Raw genomic sequence first — 22,761 nt, 5'->3', positions numbered from 1 at the left:
GAGGTCTGTCCAGGGTTTGAAGGTTTGGCGGCAGGCAGAGGTAACTTTTACGTTGTGCGTGCCGCGGCGCCATGCTCGTCTCGGGACTCGAGTCCGGAGCCAGTGCTGAAGTGGTCTCATATGCATCAACCCCAGCGGCGCGGCCGCCACGGTGGATGCCATATGCCCCAGGAGCTGTTGGAAACGTTTTAGCGGGACCACGGCGCCTGGCTTGAAGGAAGCGTGGCATTTCAGCACTGACTGAGCATGCTCATTGGAGAGACATGCTGTCATTGGGACTGAGTCTAACTCCAGACCGAGAAAAGAGATGCTCTGGACCGGGGAGAGCTTGCTCTTTTCCCAGTTGACCTGAAGCCCCAAACGGCTGAGGTGGCTGAGCACCTGGTCTCTGTGTGCGCATAGTAACTCTCGGGAGTGGGCCAGTATGAGCCAGTCGTCGAGGTAATTGAGTATGTGTATGCCGGCTTCTCGGAGCGGGGCAAGAGCTGCCTCTGCGACTTTCGTGAAGACGCGAGGGGACAGAGACAGGCCGAAGGGGAGGACTTTGTACTGATACGCCTGGCCATCGAACGCAAACCTTAGGAAGGGTCGATGTCGAGGGCGAATTGAGACGTGGAAGTACGCGTCCTTCAGGTCTACCGCTGCGAACCAATCTAGATGCCGGACGCCAGATAGAATTTGTTTCTGGGTGCGCATTTTGAACGGGAGTTTGGACAAGGTCCGATTGAAAACTTGCAGGTCCAAGATCGGTCGTAAGCCGCCGCCTTTCTTGGGTACAAAGAAGTAAGGGCTGTAGAAACCCTTCTTCGTTTCGGTTGGAGGGACAGGCTCTATCGCTTCCTTTAATAGAAGGGAGGCGATTTCTTCACGCAGGGAGCTGGGCCCGGGTTGAGGCGGAGCAGGAGCTTGCCTTCTGGCCGCGGGAGGACGCCCTCGGCGAGCAGACGGGGCATGGGCCGTGGCGGCAGGCTTGCGGCGAGGCATGATGTGAGAGATGGCCTCCGTCTGCTTCTTTACCGTGGAGAACTGCTGGGCAAAGTCCTCGACGGTGTCGCCGAAGAGGCCGAACTGGGTATCAGGGGCATTGAGGAAGCGAGCTTGTCGGCTTCACGCATCTCGACCATGTTCAGCCACAGTTGACGTTTGTGGACCACTAGCGTGGCCATCGCCTGCCCGAGCGCTTGCGCTGTGACCTTCGTCGCTCTCAGGGCGAGGTCGGTCGCTGAGCGCAGTTCCTGCAGCGTGTCGGGATCAGGGCCACCCCCGTGCATGTCGCGTAGTGCCTTGGCTTGGTGGACCTGCGGGAGAGCCATGGCATGCAGGGCGGAAGCGGCGCGTCCGGTGGCCCTGTAGGCCTTCGCTGTCAGCGAGGAGGTTGCTCTACAGGTCCGGGAAGGGAGTACAGGGCGACCTCGCCAGGTGGTAGGGGTTCCGGGGCATAGATGGATCGCAACCGCCCTATCCATCCAATATATATATATATATATATTTTAATTTTCTTGCTTAATATTCCAATATATTCAAATATGTACATTTTTTGATTTGTAATCAACAAATTTCTATAGTTACATATTTGTTCATTGCTTTATATTTGAATATCCAAGTTGTTTAAGAGTGTAGGGAGACACTCAAGTCACGCCATGGGTTTTGCCAATGTTGCTGTGTCAGGCCGGTCAGGATGCTAAAAGAGCAACATTTTAAAATAAGGTATTTGCTGCATACAGCTGCAGTGTGTAGTTGTCTCACCATAATAAGCTGGGATAGCTTGTCTCACCATAATAAGCTGGATAATAAGATGGGTTAAACATCAACATTTTGAAATTCACCAAAAATCCAAATACGTCACTTTTAAACAACTCCACAACTTTGCAGTTTTACACGCATGTGTGTATTTGCCTCACTTGCACTCTGATGTGCTCATTAACATAGATTCGGCCATGCTCTACTAATGAAAATGATGTCTTTGTACTCACTGAATATGATTATGTAAGACAACTTTCACCCACATTGCCTTGTATTAGTCAGTAATCTTGGCTATCCCAGTTTCCTTTAAATGGAGATCTAAACCTCTCTATATGTTTAACTTTAATGCAGTGCTAACGGTATTAAGAAACACCACAACACAAAAGCTGCAACTATAAAAGTCTGTCTTAAATAGCTCAACTTTCTTTTGTCTTATTGGTGTGCATAATCAGCTTCAGGCCTGACAGGATTTCTACAGACTACAGTCTGACAGACTGCAACAGAAAACTGCATTCCGATACATTAAGAGAATAAACACATATTGCATATACAGTATGCATAGATGAAGCATTTTGAAGAGTACCATTAAAGATGGACATTAAATAATAAGTTGAGTTACTGTACCTTAACTAAAAGAGCATGTGTTCGATTGCCAGGAAACACATACCCTGAATGTGCTTTGGATTAAATTGTATAAAATGCATAAATGTAAATCATAAAAAACAACATATGATCAAAAGAAAAAACAAGTCTCCTGCCTTTTCAGATCTTTTTTTTTCCTGCCATTATCAAATGTAAAATGTACAGATAAAGCCTGCTGTGCAGTTTAAGTAACAACATGTCCAGTTTTTGAACACAGGCCAAAGCACCATGGGAAAGATTGAGACTCTAATACAGACTCAGATTGAAGGCCTAACTAGCCCTTTACTAATTCTGTGAAAGAACGTTCAGGGTAAGGAACCGGGGGAAATTTCAAGGGGCCTTCTCTTTTTGTGAATTGTTGCGAGTGGATAGTTTATAGCTGCCTGGAGACAGTATCAGAAGAGACTGTGAAACAGGGGAGGAGGAATAGGAGGAGACTGTACAAATGCCAAGCCATGGTTAACTTCAACATGCAGTAAAACGGAGGCCAGAAAAAGAAAGAGGGAAAAAAAAGAGAGGGACAACTTTTGCCACAGGCTGTGAAACAACCAAATTCTATTTTGTATGCTACAGTAATTCTGTGAGGATAGTGTTGGTGGATTTAGATTAAAACACACTAAATATATCTCTAACTTTGTGAATAAGATGCACTTGGAAAATGGAAAACACCATATAGCCATTTTAGTAATGATAAATATTAGGAGTGGAAATAAGCAGGGACAATACAATACTATATTGTCACAGTACATTAATATTGTGATTCTTTATGTTTAATGTATTGTAGTGTTGTTCCGATACGGAAATTTTGGCTTCGGTACCATATCAGCCCTGGTACCTCAGTATCGATACTAAATCGATATTTAGGCAACAAATAAACAGCCTCAGATTACTGATGAAATTACACAAAAATGGCTTGATTAAAAGAACTGCACTATATCTTGCAGTTACAAATTCTGTTTTCCGTTTTATTAACTTTTTTTGGATTCCATGTTTCTGTGTTTTATTGACATTTTATCATTGTGTGCTGCACAACAGACCTTCAGAGTATAAATGAATACATTTATGAAAGAATTACTTGTCACAAGGCTGCTATGGTTGATTCACAGCATGCTGATATTACAGTGTTGCTTTTGTGATATTGCTTGCATATATTAATAATAAATATACAATAAATTATGTTAAATTATTGTTATTAGAAGAATTATTGCTACTACTTTGAATACAAAAATTTTCTCTACAGTAGTCATATTTGTCTTCAATATATCTTCATGTCTACAATTTCATGCATCTAGTTAACAAGATCTTTTATTTTGGCAGACCTTTGAGTTCTTCCTGTGTGTTTTTTACAGTAGTTTTTAATAAGCTACCTATTCCAAATGAAATGCTGAAATACTTGCAAGCTGAAATATCAGAGCTGCAGTGGAGTAATTTGTGTGAGTGTTGACTGCAGCTAATATACTGACCACACTGCATCATCAGCATCGCATGCTCTGTGTGTGTGTGAGAGCAGCACCCCTTGTTTATTTTAAAGCGAGCAGTGCATGCTAACTATATAAATAGTGTTTAATTAAATCCCGTCCTTTCATGGTTTAATGATCACATTTGGCCATATTCAAATTTGAATTTGATTTAGTGTCAAATTGTCATTAACTTCTTTCCAATAATGTCAAGTTCTGTAAAATGTTGCTAATAGCACCATACTGTAGTACAGTACTAAAATTTGCAAGATGATATCGTACCCTTTTTAAAATGTTGGTATTACAATGTATGGTGTGCACAGGAATACATTGCACCCCTGTGTACTGTATTATGATTCAACTTTGTGATATAATGTGTCTTTTTCTCACTTCTTTCTCATTAATCTTATTTTGACCTTGGCGCTCTGCGCAGCACGTGCAAAACTTCCTGCGTTACTTTGTCGTAGAGCTTAGGGCAGGGCAGTATGGCAAAATAAATCACTGTGACGTGTCATGGATCATCTCAGTGTGCAAATATCCATGTGTGAGGCACTCCACATGCACGTGTGCACGAGTCATTCTGCTTACATGGACACCAAAAAGCCGTTTATTGTGAGAAAGCTGCTTAAGACAAGAAAGCCTTATTCACATTTAAATGCATTGTGTAAGCAGCACACTCATTACCCCCATATACATGCGGCTTGGTCAGTAAGCCACTTTCTCCACAGAAACGTAATTTCCCTGCAACACTGGTTTAAATAAAAAAAATGGCATCCAAGGAAGTTTTCACAATTTTTTGTTCTTTGTTTCTTTGCTTTATTTTCAGATGTCGCACACGTGCTGCAGTGTTCATTTCCTTAAAGGGATAGTTCACCCAAAAATTTTAATTCTCTCATCATTTACTCACCCTCATGCCATCCCATATGTGTATGACTTTTTGTTTTTTAGCAGAACACAAAAAGATTTTTAGAAGAATATCTCAGCTCTGAGGGTCCATACAACGCAAGAGAATGATGATCAGCACTTTAAAGCTCCAAAAACCACAGACAATTGTATTAAAATTTATCCATACGACTCCAGTGGCTAAATTAATGTCTTCTAAAGCTAAACGATTGCTTTCAGAGAAATAAATTTAAATTTTGAAGTCCTTTTCACTATAATTGTTCACTCCCAGTTGCTCTCAAATGCACATCCACAAGGGGACTCTCACGTGACGCAAGAGCGTTGGCATGTTCACACGAGAACTGACGCGATACAACCGGAAGTGCAGCTAAATTTGTTTACAAGTTTATAGTGAAAAGGACTTAAATATGAATCTGTTTCTCACCCAAAGCAATCATATCTCTCTAGATGAAATGTAACCACAGGATTAATTTTAATACGATTGTCTGTCCTGTCCTTTTTGGAGCTTTAAATAGCTGATCACATCCACTTGCGTTGTATGGTCCTACACAGCTGAAATATTCTTCAAATAAAATCTCCATTTGTGTTCTGCTGAAGAATGGCATGAGGGTCAGTGAATGATTAGAGAATTTTTATTTTTGGGTGAACTAGCCATTTTAACTTTCCATCACAGCCTGCTGTGGCTTTGCGTTGCAATAGCGGGGTTTCCCTATTTCATCGTCCCCAACCACACTTGAGCGCACACATACACACCCACATACACACTATTCAAAAGCCTATAAGAATGCCACTTATGCAGTTGCATGGCCACACTGCGGCTTATGTTTTCTTGTTGCATTAGTTTGAGATGATATTACTTGAGGAAAGTTTATAACAATAATTATATTTGTCTCTCCACATTAGACTGTGAAATGTGTTATATTGTGTAACCAAGCTGATTGTTTTTCATTTGCTTTGACTATGATTAAGTTAAAAATAAATTGAAAGTAATTCATGGAACGGTGTACCTTGGTTCCAGTATGCTTGTGATTACTCAAAAACACTTACATTTTGGCTCGAGTTTACAATTTGGTTGAATCAAAATACATTTTACTGCGGTATGTTTTATCTTCTCACACACCTGCCCTGAGTAGTGGTCAATCTCTTTTTCCTCAAGAATATGAATGTGAAAAAGTAACTAAAATACAGCTTCTGGTGATTTAAATATCAATTAAGTATTGTGAGGTGAAATCTGGCGATATTTTTAAATAGCCCACCACCACAAAATATTCTTAGTCTTATCAACCAACTGATATTTTACTAATTAAATGTCCAAACCTATGCACAATTGTTATGAATATTGATTGGGGGAAAAGTGATACAAATCAAGTACTTAATCCAAGCCATGAGCTTCAAGAAAGACTTGAAGCACTACCTTTAGAACAGATGTTAAGTTTAGTTAGTAGACATCTGACAAATTTGAGGTTGACTACCTTCTTCCTCTACCAGTTTAATCAAGGTACATTTTAAAGAGTGTGTCTCAAGCATGCAGTGTGTATAAGGTTAGAAGTTTGGGAGGTCGGTCAACCACAGGAGGGAAAAATGTCTGGATCTAGATATTCGAGTGTCTTTCATGAGGAGCAGTGTGAGAGCTCGGTGTCATACCTATTAAGCTGTTTAAAAAGGATTAGTGTGTTGAGGTCATTTTTAAGTAGTCTTTAAAGAAAAGAAATTTGTACTACTGCCTTTTATATTTAAAATATTAAAATATGCATACCTTTCATCTACATATCATACTCTTCAATTGCTGCCTTTAAAAGACCTTTCACACCTTTTTTATGTTTTTTGGACTTTGTATGATAAATGAAAACTATTTATTTCATTATTTTTGAAGACATCCTCACTATGCAACATTTTTCACAAGTGACTAAAACCTTTGCACATAATGTATATAAATTGATTAGTAGCTATTTAAATATATAGAGTTTTTTGTGTTTATTTAATCTAAAACCCAATATGTATAAAAGAAGCTAACCATTAAAGTCATGAGTTTAGAATGTCTCATACAGCTGAAGCCATATAACAAAATAATTTATCAATACTTCAGTTCTGGGAGTGATTTCAACATACATTCACTGGCACAGAATAGTTTCTCACAATCTATGAAACTCTCTAGAGATTTTAATACCAGCATGATTACAATTTCTTAACCTCACTGAATGGGTGTCATTGGGTATACTTCACACTATCAATCACTGTCTTCCCCAGGCAACTTGGTGAGACATGTTATTTAAATGTCATAAAATTATGGCAGAACAAACATTTATCAAAACAAATTATAAACAGAATACAAGTAAAAATCAATAGTTCAATAGCAATTCTGAAGAGCATAAATTGTAAAGAGTTGGGTCAAGTTGACCAGCTCCGGTCATAGGTGCATAATGCCGTAGAGCATGCCAATACCAGAATGGAAGCAGTAGAGGTGCGGCTGACTGGACTGGAGTCTGCAAAGGGGGCCTTTGTGGTGAGATGTCACTACTTCTCTGAAAAAGAGGAGATTTTGAAGAAAGCCATAGAAATTAAGTCTGCCACTACAGCCTACGGTGACCGGACCCGGATTCTCCTTGATTTCACCCAGACAGTGAGCAGGCAGAGAGTGGGTTGAGGAGCTTACTTCGTATCTGTGAGGGTGTTCGCTTCGGCCTGAGGTACCCCGCAGTCTTGAGGATTACTACACAGGTCAGACGGGAGGTAAGCTTCAAGGACCCGGTGCAAGTTAAATACTTTATTCTGAAGAACCTGACCTGTAAGGACAAGTGACGGCCGCACACATACTGGTGGCTGGTGTTTGGCCGGACAACAGTTAATGTTATCGTCAACTTCATATGCATGCTTAGCCTCCACTGAGTCTTACTGCCCAGCCTACTCTTTGGTATGTGGGCAACGACTAAGGGATGCCACTAACGGCGGTGTGCTTAAATTTTATTGACCAACTGCGGCTCCAGCTGAGCTAAAGTTTTGGTTTAAAGAGTATGTCCAGCAGAAGGACAAGATGAGCAGGCAATCAGCAGCCAACCGGTTAATAAAGACTGAATGAGGTGGCTCAGTTACTTCTGTTACGTTCAATACCAAATATTGAACCGAAAGGGATAACCTTAATAAATTATGCTATAGCTAAACTTGTGTTATTAGTCTGAATATCCAGCAATTTATGTTCAATGTTACTATTTTCTGATGAATGGTTTAGAGTGTTCAATAAAAAGGCAGTTAGATATGTTTTTTTTTCCTCCACTATTTAGTTTAGTTTTATAGGGCAACTTGGAAGTTCAATAACTGTAAGAGACTTTTATTGTTCTGTTTTAAGTGAGGGCTCACACAGTAAGCTAAATAGGAGTATTGAGAACTGGAAGAGAATACAGCCTCGTATGTTATCTGTGGGCATTTTGTTTCTTCACTCTTTGCCATTTTTTGGCTGCCAGAAGCAGTGGGATAAGCAATATACGATGCTGTGGTTTCATGACCCTCTCAAAGCTGTTGACGATGTGACAAATGGGGCCACTGGTGACGTTTCTGAGAAGCTTTTGCAATGGCTCTGAGTACCATGGGTGGAGTGGACACTAGGGTGGTCAGTTGGAATGTGCAGGGGCTAAATCACCCAGTGAAACGCAATCAGGTATTTATCCCCCTTGAAGTCTGACATAGTGTATTTACAAGACACTCATTTGTTAAACAAGGACCATCCCAAACTTCTTAACTTTAAAAGTAGGGGAGTTGCCGTTCTCATATATAGGAATGTACAGTGTGTCGAGGAGACCACTGTGAAGGCTAAACACGGTCGATACAAAATAATTCAGGGTAAACTTTTTAACACGCCTGTGGTCCTGGCCAACGTGTATGCACCCAACTGGGATAATGTACAGTTCTTCAGCGATGTCTTTTCACTTCTACCCAATCTTGACACATATAACTTAATCTTAGGAGGGGATCTAAATTGCATTTTATGTCCAACTCTGGATCGCTCTAGCTTTACAATTGTTCCAACAAGTAAACCAGCATAGTGTATCAACTCCTTTTTACAGGCATATGGTATAAGTGTCCTCTGGAGATTTAAGTACCCATTATCCGAACAATTTTATTTTTTACTTACCGGTACATTGAACGTATTCCAGAATTGATCTTTTTTTTTTATTGGATAAGAAATTACTCCCCCCTAATGAGACAAGTGGAGTATGACAACATAGTCATATCGGACCATAGTCCAGTATTATTTAAGCTTTGCTTCCCATGTAACAGATTCCCCCAGCGTATGTGGCGCTTAAATTGAAGGCTTCTGGCAGATGAGGATTTTGTTAAATTCATCGACTTATAAATAAAATAAAAAGAAATTGAAGCAGATTACAGAAATAATGGTTAAAATCAATGTAATTAATCAGTCACACTCAACACTGCCTTCAGAAGAACTACATAAGGAGAGACTCGTTATAAGCTGAATTTGACACTGCACTGCGAGGATGCAGCAGATCTCCATTTGAAATCGCTTCAGACTCATTATGAACAGGTAGGGCAGCATTATCACAGACCAACAGGGTATCAACGATCAGTTTAAATCCTTTTATGAGGCCCTATATACTTCTGAATTAAATGACAGTGAGTGGACAAAAGTTTTTCAGCAACTTGGAGTTGCTATCCAATGATGATGTAGACAAATCTGCCCTAGAAGGTAATATAATGGTTCTTGAGATCGACACTGCAATTAGGAAACTAAAATCTGGAAAAGCGCCAGATCCGGACGGCTACCCGGCATGTTTTATAAGAAGTTTTCTATCAAACTAGCGTCTCTAATATGTAAAGTATTTAAGGAGGTCTCTGTTTCGAAGTCTCTCCCCCCCCCCCCCAACCATGACACAGTCTATCATATCAGTCCTTCTTAAAAAAGACAAAGACCCACTTAAATGTGAATCCTATCACCCAATCAGTCTAATCTGCTCTGACTATAAGATCCCGGCCAAGGTGCTGGCAACCAGAATAGAGCCAGTCTTGAGTAAGGTAATTGTCACGAACCCCGCTCCTCTGCCCCATCTCCGCGTTCGTGAGCACGCACACATGCACTCCACGAGCGTGCTCGCTTCTCGCTTCCCGCTTCCTCGCTCCGCCCCCTTGAGCTCGTACGCTTTGTTTCCTCCCTCGCGAGCTCACACGCTCGTTCTGCTATTACGAGCTCACATGCTGGCTTCTCACGCGCTTCCAATCTGCCAGAACATTATGACCACTTGCACTCACGCGCTTCTCGTCCCCACACATTAGTAACACCTGCACTCGTCTCGTCACCTTCATTGTTCACCTGCACTCGTCTCGTCACCTGTCATTGTTTACACCTGCACTCGCCCCTATAAATACACTATCCTTCCGTTTGAATCCCGTTGGTTATTGTATTGTATTGTGTTTAGTTTCCCATACCTTTGCCCTGCTAGTTCCGTCTAGTTTTGCCCCTGCTAGTCCCGTCTAGTTTTGCCCCTGCTAGTCTCATCTAGTCCTGACCTCCCTACTCGTCACCTCTTAGCTTGCCAACTCGTCCCCCTGTCCGCGTTCCCACTTGTCCCTAGTTGTTAACTGTTTTCCCGTCCTCGCCCTCTTTGTACTTTGATTCCCCGGCTTTTTCCCCTACGCTTCCCACGACTACTCTTCACTGGATTTGCCCCTTGTTTGTACCTTCGCCTGCTTTTATTTACAATAAAGCAGTTTTCCATCATTGTGACTGTCTCTACTTGTGTGTGTGTGTGTGTCGGGTTACAGTAATTCACCTTGATCAAACTGGCTTTATTGCAGGCAGATAGTTATCGAATAATCTCTGTCGCTTATTCAATGTGATTTATTCACCTAAGGATAATACTAATCCAGAGATCCTAATATCCTTAGATGCCTATAAAGCGTTTGATAGAATTGAAAATGTGTATTTACTTGCAACACTTAAAAAGTTTGGCTTTGGCCCTGCGTTCTGTTCATGGATCAAAATTTGATATAGTATACCTCAAGCTTTCATTTGAACAAATAACATAATATCCAAATGCTTCCCGCTCTATAGGGGGACAAGGCAGGGGTGCCCTCTGTCCCCCCAGCTTTTTGATGTTGCTATCGAATTGCAGTTATGTTAAGGAATACGGCGGGCTTAACTGGAATACATAGGGAGGGACACGTGCATAAGCTTTTGCTACATGCGGAGGATCTCCTTCTCTTCTTGCCCAATCCAAATCTCTCTATACTGATTGCCCTAAAAATTATTTCTGATTTTGGGAGTGTGTTGGGGAACAAAATTAATTTAACCAAGAGTCTTCTTTTCCCTATTAATGAAAGAGCATATCAAATGTCATTTTAATCTTTTCCTTTCTCAGGAAGTCTTGATGAATTTCTCTACTTAGGGGTGAGCGTCACACGCAGATATAAGGATCTATTCAATAGTAATTTAAAAATAGCATTTGAAAAGGCCAAGTGAGACATGGTACGGTGATCAACCCTTCCTTTATCCTTGGCCGGGAGGATCAATTCCATTAAAATTACAATCTTGCCAAGGTTTCTAGTTTTATTTTAGGCAGTGCCAGTCTTCATTCCCAAATAATTTTTCAAGGATTTGAGCAGTTGTATTTCAACCTTTATTTGGAATAAAGAAGCCCCCCGCCCCCACATAAGAAAGGAATTTCTGAAAGGGGAGGAGAAAGAAGGACTGGCAATGCCAAACATTCTTTATTACTACTGGCCAGCTAACCTCCACAAGCTAGCATTTTGGTTCTCTGATATGTTAAGTGAGGAAGCTCCAGTTTGGCTACTCATGGAGCAGTACACGTGTTACCCAGTATCATTACGTTCGCTGATCTGTGCCCCATTACCCTTAAGCAAACGCTATTCTACCAACAACCCAGTCATTCGCGGATCACTTAGGATATGGTCGCAATTCAGACTTCACTTTAATAGTAAACAGGCTTTGCCCTCTGCCCCCATCCAATTGAATCCCTCATTTGCCCACTCCCTTATAGACTCATCATTTCAACTCTGGTCTAAAAATTGAGTCAAATGTGTTAAGGACCTTTTCAAGGATGATTTATTTATTATATTCCAGAAACTAAGAACAAGCTTTGGGATCCCTCAGTCCAATTTCTTTATGTATTTACAGGTCTGGAGTTTCGTTAAAAAACATTTCTCTCCTTCCTTGAACCAACCAGAGGGTGGCTGGTTAGAGGAGTTATTAAATAAGGACCCTTCTCATAGAGGTACAGTGTCCATCCTTTAGGAGAACATTCAAGGGAGGTGCCCTAGACTAACAATTCTGGTCAGACGTTTTTAGAATGTTCTCACTTATATGCAATAGAGATCTCGATGCCAATCCTCTGACTTCCATCTTCGGCATAGTGGCAGAATAAACGCAGCTTGCACTGAACGTTTTTCCACGTTATTGGTTAGACATCCGATTCTTCTCAGTTGGGAAAAGGCAATGCCAACAACTCATAAATGCTGGGTGATAGAGGTGATGTCGTATCTCAAGCTTCAACATCTTAAATTGTAACCCGCACAAGAAGAGACAGTCACAATGTAAAGTCAAACTGCGTTTATTGCAGGCAAAGCAAAAGTACAAATAGGGCAAATCCAGAAGAGAGGGGTCGAGGGGAGCGTAAGGTCGAAGCCGAGGAATCAGGATATGGCAACGGGGCAAAACAACAAAAGAGTGGTCGAAGAAAGCGTAAGGTCGAAGCCGGGGAAATCAGAATCAGTATAGCAAGTAAGACAATCGAGTTGAATAGACAGGGGAGCTAGGGGATCACTAGAGCTGGCAAAGCGAAGGGGGTAAACTAAACAATAACCAACAAGTGAGAAACGAAAGGGCTGTGTATATATAGGGGAAAACGGACAGTGCAGGTGAAACTAATGATCTAGTGATTGGGACGAGTGCGGGTGAAACTAATACTCTGGTGATTGGGAGCGAGCGTGAGAGCTAGAGGGGGGTGATTGGGAGCGAGCGTGTGAGCTCGAGGAAGCGAAGCGAACTAGAGGAGCGGGGTTCGTTACATAAATATACAATACGGGGCTCCTCTGGAAAGTTTTATAGAGCCTAGCAACCTTTTCTATCTTATGTCGAATCTGAATTTCCATCTGCTACTACAGCTAATTTAGATACCTAACCTCCCCCTATGTTTGAGTATTTGAATTAATGTTGTAAATGTCTCTGTGTTGTAATGTATGTTGCATAATAAGAAAATCAATACTAATATTTTAATAATAGTAGATCACCTAAAAGATAGACTTCCTTTTTTTAAAGGACTATTCCGCATTGACGACAAGTTAAGCTTAATCGTGGCATAACCACGAAAAATTTCATCATCCCTCTAAAAAAAATAAAAAAAAGAAAGATTACAGTGAGGCACTTGGAAAGGGGCCAATTTTTGGAGGGTTTAAAGGCAGAAATGTGATGCTTATTTTATTAAAGTACTTACCTTAATTCTTCTGTTAAAACTTGTGCTAAACTTTGAGCCTTAAAGGTGTTTAAAATGAAAGTTTCTACGGCATTACGTCATCATGGCAACATAATTGTAAAATTGGATATAAAACATTCTAATAGCGATTTTATCACACTAAATTCATAGTAACACACATTTTTTTATGTCTTGTTGGTATACTTTTGAAACAATTTTTTTTTTGTGGATTGGCCCCATTCACTTCCATTGTAAGTGCCTCACTAACCCAGAAAATAGATTTTTAAGAAAAAGGGCACATCAAAATGAATTTTAGTGGGAAAAAAATTATGATTGATAGAGCTTAACTTGTATTAAAGTCATAATATTCCTCTAACAAACAAATGATTAATAAGAACCCTTAATACATTTTCTTATTAACTAATTTAATAAAAATGAAGAATGTCAAAATATAGGACTTATAAGGTTATACATTATGGTGTATAAGCTTAATTAATCTGACTTGACATTTCAAGATGCGTAATAACTGAGCATAAATTCTATGCTCGCCTTGTTTCAAAGTTCCATTCTCATGCAAATCCATTTTAAGCAGAAGGAAAATGTGCATGTAGGTCAATTCCCTACCTCTACACAAAAAGACAAACAGAGATGTGTAAGTCAGTCGACTTTAAAAACTATGCTAAAAGCAACATGGTGCATTCCACAAGACTGCAATACAGCAGCACTACATATTAAGTCGAAGCAACTAGAATTGCATGTATCTGTTCCCGTTATATATTCAGCATGCCAAGTCATTGAAGTTTATACTCTTGTGGCCTTATTTTCTCAGTGATCATCACAGATTAACTATGACAACTTCTTTTTAGTGTGCACTGCAGTGGTGGAGAACTGTCCTAAAAATGGACACAAAGGAGACATTGAAGCAAAAATCACCTGATGAAGTGGGAATGTGCAGTTGAAGCTAAAAGCCCTACCTGACACATAATTCCATTCTCCAGATTGGCCTGGTGAACTGCCAAGCCTCCAAACATACTATAATTTACTGCTTCCTGAGGGTTTAAAGTGTGGAGAAGGAGAAGAGAGAGCTTTGGAAGAATGCCAGAAGAATACAGGAGCAGAAGCGGTTTGGGGAAAGAGGCACAAGATATCGAAGGATATAATGTACGATCTGCATAGGGTGTGCCAAATTACCTTGGAGAAAAATAGGGAGCAGTGAAAAATGCAGCTTATGTTTGGAAATGTCAACATATGGTTGATTTACACTTCAAAACTCTAATTCAAGTGAAATCTTTGACGATTCAATGCTGGACAAGCAGGGGCTCTGCTACAGAAAATGTCTGCTGCTGATGCAAAATTCTCTTTTCTATTAACGCAGGATAAAAAAATAATTATTGTGAGAGATCTGATTTAACATGCCCAAACCAAATAAAATGGGTTTATCACAGTTTGTTAGCATAGATTAAGAAGAACTGTGAGTGGTCAACAGAGTAAAGCTTATGAAAAACCCAGTGAATGCATATTTTTTATTTGGTTATGACTATTTGTAAAAAAAATAAACAAAATAAAAAAGGCTGCATTAGACAGAAAAAAGTATAAATTTATAAATGATAAAAAAAAAATTAAAAAGTTTAGGTGTTTTGGAGTCTTACCCTGTGCTGAGGCTGCTGGCTCAGGAGTTGGAACAGCAGGAAGTGGTCTCCGAGAACGAGGCTGGCAGGACAGCACTGACATTTTTACAGGTCCAACATACTGTACGTACGTCCCTGGAAAGTCTCCCCTCTGATTGGTTCGCTTGTTAAAACCCAAGATCCAGCCAATGCACTCTGGGTGCTGCTCATCTCCCTCTCTGAGACCCAGTGACAGTAGAGATGCTTTGTTGACAGTCAGAATATCACCAGGTTCAAGGTCAATATCGTCCTCCCAGTCTTTACGATAGGCGTACAGAGATCTGTACTGGAAGCCATCAGCAGCCATTTTGATCTTATGAAATGAAAATCACCCCAGGCAGAAGAGCGTAGGGATGAAACTTTGGCAGGGCGTACTATGGGACGTTTTGTTAAAAGCTAAGGACTATTTACTGGAGCATATAAGCATGTCCAACAGAGTGGGCCTGCACAATGGGAAACAGCGTTGCAGCTTAGACCTGGCCAGTGTTGGCAGAAAAGGGCACATTTCTCAGCTTGAACCCACGATTCAACCAAATGATGGAACAGAGGGAATGAGACGACAACATGCTCATGCAGGCACAGACAAAAAGTCTCGAGTTTAAATAAGATTAAGATTTCTTCTGACAAATTAGCTGGTGTCGTCTGTTAGCAGGATGCTCAAAATTCCCTCTCAGGATGTGATCCTCCCAGTGTAACGTGATGACTGAAGTAAAAAAAAAAAAAAGAGAGACAGCAAAATATACTCACATATACTGTACCACCACATAACCACAAAAGCTACAACACAACCTAGTAGGGTTGCACGCCATACCGGTGCTACGTTAGTATCACAATACTAAAGCTTCAAAATACTGGCAGTGCCACAGTATTTTTAAACAGTAGTACTGCAAGTTATGTTGTATGTATGGTAGTAAATATTATTTTCGCTAAAACCTTCATTTGAATCTTCAATTTGAACTATGATGGCAATAACATTAAAAATATAGTCTTTTCGAGTGGCATCCCCTTCAGGCAGTGCCCTTTAAAAGTGCACAATTCTGTTTAGAATTTGCCCCTTATATGGTATTGTTTATTTTTCAATGTGTGGTTTTCCCATGCTTCAAACACACAAACATGTCTGAATCCCAGCATGTTAATTCGGTCGTATCTCCTAATGGATAATATAAAACTTTGGAGTGTAAGAAGCATTTTAAAAAACACAATTCACGTAATGACATTTGGAATTAGTTTGGGTTTTGCCTGACCAGGAAAACCCATCTGCCATGAATCACTACAAAGATTTCAAGCCAAAAGAGGAACACCAGCAACCTTAATATACACCTTTGGACACATCCCACTGCTTCTGCAGAATACACCCCGGTTAGTGCCAGTTTATTTAACCTAAATGCTTTATCTTAGCATTTACAGATTTACCATTTCTCTGAAAAATCGAAAGTTGCACTTGTTAATTTTTTTCCAGTTACAAATGCTTTTGGGAAAGCAGCCCAGATCGATTTTGGTCATGATTTGATCACATCCCTGATCCATGCAATCAAACTGGTGTGTGTGTGTGATCTGCATTCATGCTGCTCTTTACCAGGAGAGAGGGGCTGAAGCGGGTGTTATAATGAAACAGCTGCTCAAAATAGTCTTTTGAATGTTACAATCTCTTTATTTTTATGTTACAAACATTCAAATAATCACAGATTAATGGAATAAAAGTTTAAAGCCGTTGCTGTTTGAAATGTTTCTTTTTTCTTCAAAAATTAATCAAACACGAATGTATTAGGTAACAAATTAATTGAGTTGAGCCTTCTCCCAGTTCATCCATCAGTTATTTTCACCACTTCTGGAGCAATAAGTGGAATGGCTAGTTTCTAATAATCACTAAGACAAATGGTGTTAAGAATTAACACTCTATCATCTGGTATTGTAATAATATTGTAATAATACTAATTGTTATCATGATACTTTAGTTGGTATAGTATCGTAAGATGTGATTATGATATTGTGACAACCTTACAACCTAAAGACATGGTCTTCTGCTGTTGTAGCCCATCTGCCTCAAGGTTTGACGTGTTGTGCATTATGAGATGCTATTCTGAGTGTTTATTGGAGTTACTGTAGAATTTCTGTCAGCTTGAACCAGTCTGGCTAATATCCATTGACTTCTCTCATCAACAAGGCATTTCTGTCCACAGAACTGCCGCTCAATGGATGTTTTCTTTTTGTTTTTGGCACCATTTAGAGTAAACATTAGAGACTGTTGTGCATAAAAAGCCCAGGAGATCAGCAGTTACAAAAATACTCAAACCAGCCCATCTGGCACCAACAATCATTCCATGGTCAAAATCACAGAGAACACAGCCCCATTCTGATGGTTGATGTGAACATTCACTGAAGCTTCTGACCCGTATCTGCTTGATTTTATGCACTGCGCTGATACCACGTGATTGGCTGATTATATAAATAGCATGAATAAGCAGGTGTACAGGTGTTCCTAATAGTGCTCAGAGAGTATGCATCATACAATGGGCACAGCTAGTCATTATATAAGAGCAGATATGACCAAATTAATCTATGATCACCATAATTTTAATGCAAACTAAACCAACAAACAAGCTACTGTGCTAACCTTAAAAAATCTGAAAGCTACAAATGTGAATATATTATATAATCGCAGTAATTAACAAAACAACAGAAAAGTTAACTTTCAACCTAATATTCACTAAAAATCTTCTTAGTTGAAGGGTGGTGTTTGGAGAAATAGGATTGCTGAATGAGTGCATGTCACGAGTTGCAAAATCTTGCAAATTTAAATCCATACTTTTCCAAGAATCCATGTGCCAGAGAAAGAGCATCGTTGATTTTGTTTAGGCATATTAGAAATGGATGCACATGTAGCATCTTATTTTACAGAACAGCCAAACGTATATTTTTTTCTATGCGCATGCGCACCTTCGAAACAGGAACTTAAGATTGTGTACCAAAAACGTCAAGAACGTGCCATATTTGCGAGGTTGTGGAAAGGTTATGATCAAATAAACAATGTCAAAGAGTTTGTCAACACCGAGGCAGGATTCACCAGGCAACACTTACCCCACTTTTCAACTGGCCAGGCGCACCAGGGTCTCAGTCCAACATCCTCTGTGTGGAGAAGAGAGGTGCTAGCACAGACACGTGGCACAGACATGCCCAACCACAGCCCGCAATCCTCACACCACTAAAACGCCCCCTCAAAAATGAAAACACGTCATCCCCTTTCCGCCTTTTCATCATTATAACTAAAGTACACCAGTTTATGATGTAGTTCATTCAGAAAAAAATAAAAGGTCTATAAGGCTGAGTGATAAAATTAAAACTTCTGAGCTGAAACACCTTAATCATTACATTCATGCACATGGCTTTAGCTGCAGGACAGCGGCTGACAAATTCAAATGCTCTCTACGCATCCTTTTCTCCCCTTTACTCAGTTTGCTAAACACACTGACCGAGGCAGCTCACAAAATAATTAATGAATCAAGCCAGGAAACTCACTGTTGCTACAGAAGGGAAAAGGTAATACTGGATTCCTATTGGGCAGCATATAGCCATGTGCTCAGGAATCACCAGAGAAGCTGGGGCAAATCAAGAAAACTTTCTAATATTAGAAAATGTATCTAGGCAGGGATCAAAATTCAAACCCTTATACTAAACTATTTTAGGAGGAGAATGAAACATTCTATATAATACTAATTATTTGTATAAGGCACAAGATCGAAAATAAACATCAATGCACTGGAATGACGGGCAAGATGTATACAAAAATAAAAAAGCCTAGTCTAACCAGGACTATATAAAACATTATTAAGAAAAAACATTTCTTAAAGCACATTTAAAAAGCAAGGAAGATCAGAGGACTTTATTTCAAAGTTCAACAAAGGAAACAGGATCAGGATTCTCAGTCATGCTGCCTGAGGCTACCGAGGTAGGACCTTAATCTATCCACAGGAGCAGTCTAAGATTTAAGAAATTAGGACAGTATTTTGCAATTTGTGTGTTGAGAAGTAATACGATGAGCCTGCCTACAGAAAGCTTATGCATTTATTTTTCTCTATCTTTTAATTGGGCAAAGTCCTTTGACTAATGCCAATGAGTTTGCTGACAGACAATATTTAAACAATATGTTCTTTTAAAGCTTTGACCGTGCCAGACTGAAGAAACCGCATACAGAAAATGTCCTCTGGGTGTATAAAATGGCTCAAAACTAAAATTTTAACAAAAAATAAAGCTAGTAAAGCACTTTTCTTACAAATTTTATAGTGTTGTCAATGCAATATTTAACTGAAAAATTGAGATCACAAAAAACTGACATTCCAACAATTTCTCTGGGCTAACTGATTGCTATAGATCCATCATATTGTTTAAAATTATTTCAGCAAATGCATGGTGAGTAGTGGCAGAAAGCCAAAACACTTTTTTGTTAGATTTTATAGATTAAACTATTAAAATAAAGTACGACACAAAACCATAAAAAAATATTGAAATATTCTTAGCTATACAATTATTATAATGATATGAGTTAATAACAATCATGTTTTAATGTTCGCTGTAAATGTTTGCAGCAAAGCTGTACATTGAAATGATCTCCTCAGTCCAGTCAGCTCTGTTGATGGCTTGAAACCACAGCCATCTATGAGAGCCCTCAAAATCATTTTTCATCAAATGTTTTTGCCCCTGCACTTCTATGTGAGACGTAATCGGTGATGTTATGCAAAGGGTCGGTCTATACTAGAGCAATTAGCCACTCTAGTCCATGCATTAAAGTGATTTTACCATGGGTAGTGGGCGTTCTATAGACCCATTCTAAAAATCACAGTAACGCACAAACTAGAATGGCTAACTGTGCGGCAACAGCAATATGATGAAAGACAAAATTTTAATAAGCAGTTCCATGTATTATTAATTACAATTTAATAAACGATTTGTCCTCCAAGTAATATAGTTAAATTTCAAAACTGCAGGCTGTTTCCAGTTCCTAGACAACATATGAACAGGCCATAATTAAGGTACTGTAAGCTGTTTTAGCTGATCTGGAACTTCCACAAGACTAAGACATTATATTAGACATGCCACATATTTCCAAAACACAGCCCTCCAAAGATGCTGAGAGCAACACTGAACTGTAGAGCAGTGCGTATTCTTACTATTGTAAAACATAACAGTAGCAAAATAGAGTGCAACAGTTCCCACCCACTTTTTCAGCCATCTTGGTTCCATAAGTATTTTTCCCATGTATTTCTTCCATAGACATATCAATTCCTTCATAAAGGAGTTTTAAGCCATGAACCACACCAACCAGCTCCGAGGTGAATCACAACTAGGGCTGAAACAATTAGTCAATGTTATCGACAACAAAAAATTGTTTACAAAAATGTACCTTGTCGAATAGTCGTTTGAGCTCATATGACGTAACATAGGCTCATATGAATGAACCTCTAATGATGGCATGCGAGAGGAGCACCGCCACTCACGCTTGACTGAGGAGAGGAAGAAAACATGTCCAGATGCACCCTACACTTTTCAAACAGCTTCAGGTGTTTGAAAAGTTTGAAAAATATAACGGAATTATAAATGAAAAAATGGAAATACAGAAGCACTGTCATCGTAAAATAAAGCAGAGCTGGATCTGGCATTTCAATTAAGCAAAATCTGCATGTCAGAGCATCTAAAAAGCAAACAACCTGCCGTTATATCTTTAATGCATTTTTATTTAAGTTAAAATAATAAGGAAAGGGGTCATATACAAATTCCAAAAATGGCATTCCTCTATGCGGTCAGCGCCACGTCACTTGAAGGGGGAGAGATTGAAACTGCACCAGGCTGAGGCACACTCTGGCGCGGGGACGCTCGTCCCTCTTGTGCGTTTGCTGCAGTTAGATTATAACTTGATAGCTTGCGACATATTGAATCATAATCTACTGTAGCCTATGTGTCACGGTGTGTATCTTATTGTGAAGAAAATCGGCGATACGCAGCTCTATTAAGAAGAGTTTATTTTGTGAGTTAAAGATAGATCGAGGTGAACAAAGGTGAAAGAGTGTAGTCTTAGCCCATTATACACTGCAACAAAATACGTTTTTGATCAGTCTTTTTTGTCTTGTTTTCCAAAAATATCTAAAACTCTTTTAAACGACATACATTTTACATTAGGAACTATACTGCAGAATATTTTTATTTTTTGAGTATTGTTATTGGAGAATGCTGAACACAATATTTAATATTTAAAATATCAACAACACATTTTTTTACTTTAAACAAGACACAATTACCTGCGAAGCATCATATAAGATATTTAGACTTGCTTTTAGAGAATATATCTTGTATACATATATATTTTTTTCTTTACTGCACTGGCAGAAATATGAACAAGTGAAAAAATACACTTATTTACAAAATACACTACAAGATACATTCTCTGAAAGTAAGTCTAAATATCTAATATGTTGCTTCTCAAGTAAATGTATATCTTGTTTTTAAGGATTTGTATATATTTTAAAAAGAAAACAAGACAAAAACTCTAGATTACAATAGGATTTTTGAAGTACATTTTTATACTGAATTAAACTTAAAAAAAAAAAAAAAAAGAAAATGAAAAAAATTCCTTGTAATTCAGCGAATATTATTTAGAGATATTTTTAAAAGATGATTTTGTCATCTTTATTGTTAGTAACTAAGCATGTTTAATACAACCTTTTAAGTTTGGGCACAAGCTAAATAGTTGGTTAAGAGCTAATGATTAATTGTTGCAATAATTGACCGACTAGTCAAATAACCGTTCAAATAATTGTTAGACTAATCGATTATCAAAATAGTCGTTAGTTGCAGCCCTAATAAAAACATCACAAATGTTTTGTTTGGTGATTAGAAGTATAGAAACAATATATTTTAAGTTTATTGCAAAATATTCTAATATGTACAAATATGCAGTATAAGTGGGTGAAGGGAGACTGACTCGGTTATGTCATTCACAGTGAGTCATGGGAGCATGTGGTTGCTCAGTGGCAAGTTTTGAGGGTTTCGTTAGCCCCCGTTCTCTGATTGGTGTATTTTTCTCTGCTGAACCATGGGTAATGTAGTTGTTTACCATGAATTACGCTATCAAACACAATTTTTAAACAATGCAAGTTGAAATAACACTGAACGGTGGCTTCAATGGAAGCACATACCATATATGAACAATCTCATAGCTCACTGTGGGTTTATCTTTAAAGTTTTATGTTAGCCTTGAAAATCAATTAGTCTATGGGATAAATTAATGAGATTTTTTACTTCCAGAACCAGCTTATTGCACTCTATAGTGCCCTAGCCTGCAACTGTTATGAATCTGAATATAACATTAACCTGAATGTTATGCTTCAGGTACAACACTATGAGAACGCAAAATGATTGACAAGCAGAATGCAAATCAAAGTCTTCTGATTGGCTGATCAACAACAGTTTGCGGTTTACACAGTCTAATGCTTCACAGAGACCAGTGAGATATCTCAGGACAATTATTTCAGTGATATCTTTCAGAGAAAATGAACTTTTCGGCAATCCATTCCATAAAAAAAACTCATACAGCACCTTTAATATCTGCTATGCCAAGTGTGCTTATAGTCATTTTACAACGGCTTCGAAAGCGGCTCGTCCAATCAGAATTCAGAGTCGAAAATATATGTTTTATTACTTCTAATTGTCTTGGAGTGATGTATATTGTAAACGTTTTGAAAGTTAAACTGACTTTAGGTACTTTGACTCAGAACAGCAAAAATAAACAGTGGCCGGCGAACGGATGCTTCCAATTAAAACCCGTTTAAATTGGATTTAAAGGATTCGTTCAATGGAACGGAACACGTTATCCTGTCCGAACGCAAAAGATGTGCAGGGCTCAGGCATCGTCACGCGCGG

At 39.1% G+C, this 22,761-nt stretch overlaps 1 protein-coding gene across 1 annotated transcript in view; it reads right to left on the bottom strand.

The window, feature by feature from the left end:
• LOC127649453 (phosphatidylinositol 3-kinase regulatory subunit gamma-like) overlaps positions 1-22,761 on the bottom strand; it is a 51,083-nt gene that overhangs the window by 27,860 nt on the left and 462 nt on the right. Inside the window, exon 2 of the mRNA XM_052134546.1 lies at positions 14,833-15,553. Within this exon, the coding sequence (XP_051990506.1) occupies positions 14,833-15,157 (325 nt within the window). The 5' untranslated portion in view covers positions 15,158-15,553. The remainder of the gene's footprint in view (positions 1-14,832; positions 15,554-22,761) is intronic.

This window comes from Xyrauchen texanus, chromosome 9 (assembly GCF_025860055.1).
Source record: "Xyrauchen texanus isolate HMW12.3.18 chromosome 9, RBS_HiC_50CHRs, whole genome shotgun sequence".
In the NCBI taxonomy this organism is placed as follows: domain Eukaryota; kingdom Metazoa; phylum Chordata; class Actinopteri; order Cypriniformes; family Catostomidae; genus Xyrauchen; species Xyrauchen texanus.
Note: the sequence above shows the minus strand (reverse complement) of the source record. Positions and strands in the feature narration are given on the sequence as shown.